We start from the raw sequence: 7,572 nt of genomic DNA on the forward strand, positions 1-7,572 counted from the left end.
TATTGGATATGTGTGTTCACCAAAAAAGAGTATTAAGAATCCCAGTAAGTAATAAATTTATTAAAAAATATAAATAAAATGATTAATTATTAATATATATTTTTTAGCCTTCCCTAGGATATGGGGACAGGGATTTAGGTGATATACCTCCAAACTCCTATTTAATTTTTGAAGTAGAACTAATTAAAATAAATTAAACTTAATAAAATAAATAAAAAAAAATAAAGTTTTAAAAATTTTAAATATTATTATTTTTTATTTTTTTATTTCCATTTTAGCAAAGAAATTATTATCTACCAATATTTTTTGGTTATTATTTGATATATAAACTGATCTATGGACTCCTTCAAGACCAATCGTTTTATTGTCATCACTGATTTGAACATTAAGATTAAATTGTCCTTCTATTATTTCTCCTTTTAATGAAACTGAAATTCCATAAAGATGAATCTTCTTGAAATCTAAACTAACTATTCCACCATATACCATTCCATCTGGAAGAATTAATTTAACTGCTCTTCCTAAAAATATCATCTGAGTACCGTCATTTCCTAATAGTAAATAAGTTAGTTAGTAATGTAGTTTTAAATACAAAGAGTAATAATATTATTAATTACCATAAGTTCTAAAACCATTTTCATTAACCTGTTGGATAGTTTCTAAAGCCTTACTCGTTAATATATAGTTGTCTTTTTTAATATCAAACTCTTCTTTTTCTGTGTTAATGTTTTCGAAATTTGTGTGCTTTAGTCCAAATTGCTTAAATTGATACTTTTTGAATATGAAAAAAAACTTTTCATTGATTGGAGAATATTCTTTTTGATCTATTTCATAAAAAGGGTCATTCAATATAGAGTGAGAGATTTGCTTTGTTATAATTTTATAAATTGATTCAGAGTCTATAGAATATATATTGCTGAGTGACAGTTTTGAAAAAATAACAGATTGATTTGATAACAAGGTTCTTAAAAATATCGCTTCTCTCCACTTACCCAAAGCCAATGAAATATCAAATGAATATCTTGTAAAATCTGAAAACCCGTTTGGTTCGAATTCTTTATGCTTTACACAACTTATAAGTGCATCCATTGAACTATCTATGGAATTATATGTTGTATTAAAGTATTCACCAGTAACCAATGGAATAAAAAGTTTTATTGATAGAACTTGACAATAATAATAGCCAATATTATCCCAATCGTCATAAAAATCTTTATCCTTAATATCTATTAATTTCCAAACCTTATTTAAAATATCTTTATCTAGACCCTATAAAAATAATGATGTTAATATATATAATAAAACAATTTAATGAATAATCTTTATTACTAAACTTACTCTTGGATTATTATTATTAAGTAATGATTGTGAAAAAAAAAGAAACTGGCAAGATAACATTCTGTCTCTAACATTAATATCACATTCATTGCATTTTATTATTTTGTTTACTGCAATGGAAACATCCTTTGGAAGTATTTTGCCTTTTATTATTTTATCAACATTGGAAGAAATTAAACTAGTAACACTGTCAAAATCTATACCGATTGATTTTTTATTGTTATCTTTATAAACATTCTTTTTTAAACCTCTTTGATTATATGAGGAATAGTATCTTAAGCTGAGTATATTATCTATGTTATTTTTTGATATATTTATTTTGCTATTGTAATTTAAAAGAGTGGTTTTTGAAATATAAAGATTATTAACTCTATTTTGTATAAAAAATTTATTGTATTTAATTTTTTTTAAAAAATTAAAAATATTTAAAGTTTTATTCATTATTTTTTTAATAAAATATATGATGAAAAAAGTAAAATTTAATTAAATAAAATTAAAAAATTAAAAAATGAAATTTTAAAAAAAAAAAAAATTAAAAAATTAATTAAAATTTTTTAATAATTAATTTAAAATTAAATAATTAAATAAATAAATAAATAAAAAAAAGTATTAAAAAATAATTGATAAAACTATGAATTTAAATGTAATTTTGTGAGTTTTTCCTTCTGGGAGGTTAATTTTTTTTTATAATTTTTATTTATTTTTTTTATTGTAACAATCACAAAAAAAAATTGAAGACAACTTGGGATTTTTATTGGTCTAACATAAGATTGTATACTCTCTTTGAATACTATAAAAATTAAAAAAAAAAAAAAAAAAAATAGTTAATATTGTTCAATTTTAAATTATATAAAAAAATTATAACTTACTTCTTTGATTTCACTAACAGTAATTTTTTTATCTAATATATGTTTAAATAAAAAATATAGTTAAAATTATTGTTTCTATTGAAATCTAATAATATATTATAAATATAATTACCATTGTTAGTATCAATTTCTTCAAAAAGGAATTTAGCATTTAATTCTGGGTAAGGTGAGTTGGCCTTTCTAAAATGTTCAACAACTTCTTCATATGTAACTTGCTTGTCACCATTGGCGTCATATTGTTTTAAGATTGCAGCAACATCTTTACGAATTGAATCATCTCTTTTCTTGGTGTAAACTTTAAGTTTATGCTCTTCAACTTCGGCAAGAGTAATTTTACCATCTATAAAAAATAAAAATTAATGTAAACCCATTGCCAATATAAATAATAATAATAATATAATTACCCTTGTTTGTATCTAATGCATTAAACATTGAGTCAACAGCTTGTTCTGGATTTTTGACACCAGTTTTTCTGAATCTATCTAAGACTTCTTCTCTTGAAAGTTCATTGTTTTTATCAGTGTCATATTTAGCCATCATTTCTTTCTATGTTTTAAAATTTTATATTAATATCTAATGATAATATAAAATACTATAAGTTATTACTTACGACTTCTCTTAAAACAACATCAGATAAAGTTGACATCTTTTTTTTTGTATATGTATTAAATTGTTTAGATTATAAAAATTAATTGAATTAAATGGGAATAAATAAAAAAATTTTACAATTTATATTTTTTTATAATAAATTAAAAAAAAAAAAAAAATTTTATTTTATTGTAAAAGATTTTAAAAAACACAAATATAGAAAAAAGATTTTAATTTACAAATATAACTGAAATTGTTTTTATTATAATAAAATTTTAAAATCCATCTGATTTTAACAATATTTGATTTGTTCAACATAAATGGCATTTTACAAATTTTTACATATTTTATTGGGAAAAAAAAAAGAAATTTTTTGAAAACACTGCGCATTAATTTTCAAATTTGATAAATTTTTTATTTTAAATTTAAAAAAAAAGACTCCTCAATTTTTTATGCTTTCACCGCTGCTTATAACTGCTTCCATTGAACTATCTATAGAATTATAAGTTGTATTTAAGTATACTCCCCAGTAATAAATAGAATAAAAAGGTTAAAAAAATATAGATAATAATTGATAAAACTATGAATAAAATTTAAAATGTAATTCTGTGAGTTTTTCCAGTAAAAAATTGAGGACACCTAACCCGAGATTATACTCAATAATATTTATAATAATACTATAAGTTATTAAAAAAATAAATTGTTAATATTGTTTCAATTTTATTGTAAATTAAAAAACGCATATAGAAATAAAATTATAATTACAAATTTAACCGAAGTTGTATTTATTATTAATATTTAATATTATTTTTGTTTGAAAAAAAAAAAAAGATTCTTTGCAATTTTTTATTACCCATTTTGCTGTGGTTTAATAAAATAAATAAAATAAATATTCATTTAATTTTATATATAAAAAATATTTATTTGTTTTTTTTTTAATATTATTAATTTATTATTTACTATATTTGTAAAGAGAAAGGATTTCATTAATTGGTTTTAACCTATCATAGCCATGGTTTAGATGATTACTGACGGTATTGTTATTATTATTATTATTATTATTATTATTATTATTATTATTATTATTATTATTATTATTATTATTTTAACTTGTTCGATATATATACAACGATTTATGAATAAAAAAAATTTAAAAAAAAAAAAAAAAAAAAAAAAATAATAGTTATATTATTCTTTTAAAAAAAACAAGGAAATATTGAAACTGATTACTACTGTTACTATTTCTACTATTATACTATTATATATTATATTATTAATTGTTATTATGTTATTATTATATTATTAACTATTAATTATTATTGAAATAAAAAAAAAAATTAAAAATAATAATAATAATAATTAATAAATTAATTAAATTATTTTGCTTCATCTACACCGCTACTGCTACTTGAAGTTGATTCTTCTAAAGTTGGTGAATCAATAGATTCAATTTGTTCCATTTCAACTTCTTCATCTTCAATGATAGGTTTACCCATTGTCTCTTCAACAATAAAGAAAGTAAGAATAAGACCAACAAAAGCAATAGCACCACAAACAATAAGAGTTTTATCCAAGCCGTAATTGGTGAACAATGGTTTAATAGTAGCACCACCAATAACAGCACCTATTTTACCAGCAGCAGCGGAAAGACCATGGCAAGTAGCACGGATTTTAGTTGGGAAAGACTCTGATGGCAAAACAAATGTTGTAGTGTTAGGGCCAGCATTGCCAAAGAAGAAAGTTAAACCATAAAGAATGATGAATAGGGCCTTGATTTTGACAATGTGGTCATATGAGAAACCCATAACCATGTAGGTAACACCGAGTAAAGCAAAGCCGAGCATTTGAAGATTCTTTCTACCAATACGGTCAATTAAGCATACACCAACATAGTAACCTGGTAAACCAAGTAAACCTAGATACAATGATACCAAAGTGGTATTCCAAACTTTACCATAGTCAGTGTCAGCATTGTTTAAACCGATCAAAGAGACAATTGTACCATTGAAAAGACCATTTGCATAAAAGGTGATATCGAAAATGAACCAACCACCAGCAGTACCCAAGAGAGTTTTCCAATACTTGAAAATAATAGTTCTTAACATTTCACTCTTTTGAATCTTCTTGTTCTTTTTGAAAGAGTTGGTTTCCTTCATAGTGATTCTAAAGTAAATCATAATTAAGCCTGGAATACCACCAAAACCTAAAGCTAAACGCCAAACCAAGTCAAGGTGACCACCTCCACAGATTTTAAGTAAAATAAGAACTACAATTGGAGATAAAATAATACCAAGACCTTGCATACTGAATACAGCAGCAACTTGTGAACCACGCTTTCTGTCATTTTTTGAAGACTCACTAGAGATGGTGGCTGATAATGGATATTCACCACCAATACCAAATCCCAATATAGTTCTCCAAATGGTGAGCATACCAAAAATACTAAGAGCAGGTCTATCAACTGAAAAAGCACTAAGAATTGCACCGCATGTAATTAAAGAAAGTGTAATAATAAAACCAACTTTTCTTCCAATTCTATCTGCTAAAAATCCAAATATAATTTGACCACCAACTGCTCCCCAAAGTGCACCTGTTGATACCATTGATGATTCACCACCTTTTTCATTATATTCAGGTATATATTGTAAAATAACTAAAACCAAATTTATAACAAATAAATCATAAGCGTCACATAAAAAACCTATTTTTTAAAATTATAAAAATATAAAAAAAAAAAAAAAAAATTAATATAAAAACTATAATTTTAATTATTTTATATATTTATATTATTTATTTATTTATTTTCTTTTTTCATTTATTTTTTTGTTTTTATTTATTTATTTATTTATTTATTTATTTATTTATTTATTTTATTTATTTTATTTATTTTTTTTATTTATTTATTTATTTATTTATTTATTTATTTTTATTTATTTATAATTTATTACTTACCTGTACCAGCCACAATAGTTTGTTTTAATTGTAATAATATTGAACTCTGTATATTTTTTGTTTCATTATTTAATGTTAGTATATCATTATTCGAATCTGTAAGTTCTGGTATATTTATATTATTATTATTATTATTATCGTTATTATTATTTGTCATTGTATTCGGGTTTTTTATATAATTATTGTTATTACTACTATTATCTGTAGTATTATTACTATTTGTAATATTATAACTACTGTTATTTTTTTGTTGTGTTGGGTTTATTAGCTTTTGAAACAAATGGTTATTATTAATATATTCCTCTTGGCTATTATCGTCTTCCTCCTCATAGTTATTCTTTAGAGACATGTATTGCCCCCTCTCGAATTTTAATTTGCTCATTTAGATTTTTTATTTTTTTTTTTTTATTTTTTATTTTATTTTGATTTTTATTTTCGTTTTTGAAAAATAAAATTAAAACAAATTTGGAGGAGTTGAGGTTTAATAACCGTAGAGTTAAAAAAAGTTATTTAATACTATTATTAAAAAAAAAATAAAAATAAAAAAAAATTAAAAATAAAATTAAAAAATAAAAATAAAAAAACAAAAATAAAAAATTATTATTATGAAGCAGTGGGGTGGAGGTTTTTTTTTTTTAAAATTATTAATATGGAGTTTGTTGGTGTGTGTTTGTGCCTGTAAAATATTACTGACTGATCGATCGCTATGAAAAAAAAATGAGTGTATATAAATTTAGTGCTTATTTTGTTGGTTTTGTCTAAAAAAGATTAGTTTTTTTTGCAATAACAACAAAATGGTCTGAAATTAATTTATAACGAAAAATAAAAAAAAAAAAACAAAATCTTTTTTTTTTTCAACAAAATTTTAATTTTTTTTTAAAATATTTATTTCTTTGAACAAAAAAATGTAAAACAACACAGAAAAAATTTTTAAAAAATAATTTAATAAATTAAAAAAACTAAAAAGTTTTTTTTTTTTTCTAATCCCTATATTACCGATGACCCTTCGTCATAAAGTTTCGAAAAAAAAAAAAATCAATGATACAATAAAAAATTATATTGCGAATAGTGTTTTTTTTTTTTTTATAATATGTATAAATTATTTGTGCTTTTTTTTTTGTTTTTAATTTTTTGTTATATTTCCATCAAATATAATATTATAAAAAAAATTAAAACAAAATTAAATTATAGGGGCAATACTTTCCGACTCTTTTTTGATAATAATCTTTATAAAAAAAAATAGAGTGGCACACCACACAAATAAAAAAATATGCAAATATTAAAATAATAGTTTTTAAAAAAAAAAAATACAAAATTATATGCTGTGAGAATATTGCTATAAAACCCGTTATTATCCACTATTTATTATTAAATAATATTAATATTATTTGTTTGATTCTGTTTTATTACTTACAGCTTTTGTCGATATTTGGGATTTGTCAAGTGCAAATTCTTTATTTTCTTTATTATTTCAAAAAAAAAAAAAAAAAAAAAAAAAGGTGTTAATATTCTAGCTAAACAATTATCTAAATTATTTCTCCAATATTTACCAGTAGAAAGGTCGGATCCATTTGGTGTTACTGCTGAAACTTCATTAAAATCACCTCCATTCATTTTTATTAATTTACTCTTATTTAAACTAAATTGATAAATGTTTATTAATTATTATCTTTTCTTTTTTTTTTTCTAAATCTATTTTTTAGTTAAAACAATAAATAATAATAATAATAATAATAATGGTGATAATAGTATTAATAAATTAAATAAAATTAAAAAATAAATGAAAAAAAGATGAATTTTATAAAAGAAAAAAAAAAAATTAAAA

The 7,572-nt window shown here is 21.5% G+C and overlaps 3 protein-coding genes across 3 annotated transcripts; all 3 read right to left on the bottom strand.

Annotated features, from left to right (window-relative positions):
- Positions 1–255: 255 nt before the first annotated feature.
- On the bottom strand, positions 256–1,779 carry DICPUDRAFT_85472 (uncharacterized protein; the record flags this gene model as incomplete). The annotated part of the gene is made up of 4 exons (XM_003294987.1): positions 256–551; positions 618–899; positions 993–1,269; positions 1,339–1,779. 4 exons carry the CDS (start codon positions 1,777–1,779, stop codon positions 256–258), a joined length of 1,296 nt encoding a protein of 431 aa, XP_003295035.1.
- Positions 1,780–1,983: 204 nt separating this feature from the next.
- Positions 1,984–2,928, bottom strand: DICPUDRAFT_93329 (uncharacterized protein). Its single transcript, XM_003294988.1, has 5 exons — positions 2,818–2,928; positions 2,612–2,753; positions 2,320–2,547; positions 2,208–2,239; positions 1,984–2,128 (listed from the first exon to the last, which is right to left on the bottom strand). The coding sequence occupies exons 1-5, from the start codon at positions 2,851–2,853 to the stop codon at positions 2,090–2,092; spliced, it is 477 nt and encodes a 158-aa protein (XP_003295036.1). The 5' UTR covers positions 2,854–2,928; the 3' UTR covers positions 1,984–2,089.
- Positions 2,929–4,171: 1,243 nt separating this feature from the next.
- Positions 4,172–7,489, bottom strand: DICPUDRAFT_59395 (uncharacterized protein; the record flags this gene model as incomplete). Its single annotated transcript, XM_003294989.1, has 4 exons — positions 7,298–7,489; positions 7,162–7,208; positions 5,748–5,793; positions 4,172–5,496 (listed from the first exon to the last, which is right to left on the bottom strand). Exons 1-4 carry the CDS (start codon positions 7,359–7,361, stop codon positions 4,172–4,174), a joined length of 1,482 nt encoding a protein of 493 aa, XP_003295037.1. The 5' UTR covers positions 7,362–7,489.
- Positions 7,490–7,572: the final 83 nt, after the last annotated feature.

This window comes from Dictyostelium purpureum (assembly GCF_000190715.1).
Source record: "Dictyostelium purpureum unplaced genomic scaffold DICPUscaffold_705, whole genome shotgun sequence".
NCBI lineage: Eukaryota > Evosea > Eumycetozoa > Dictyosteliales > Dictyosteliaceae > Dictyostelium > Dictyostelium purpureum.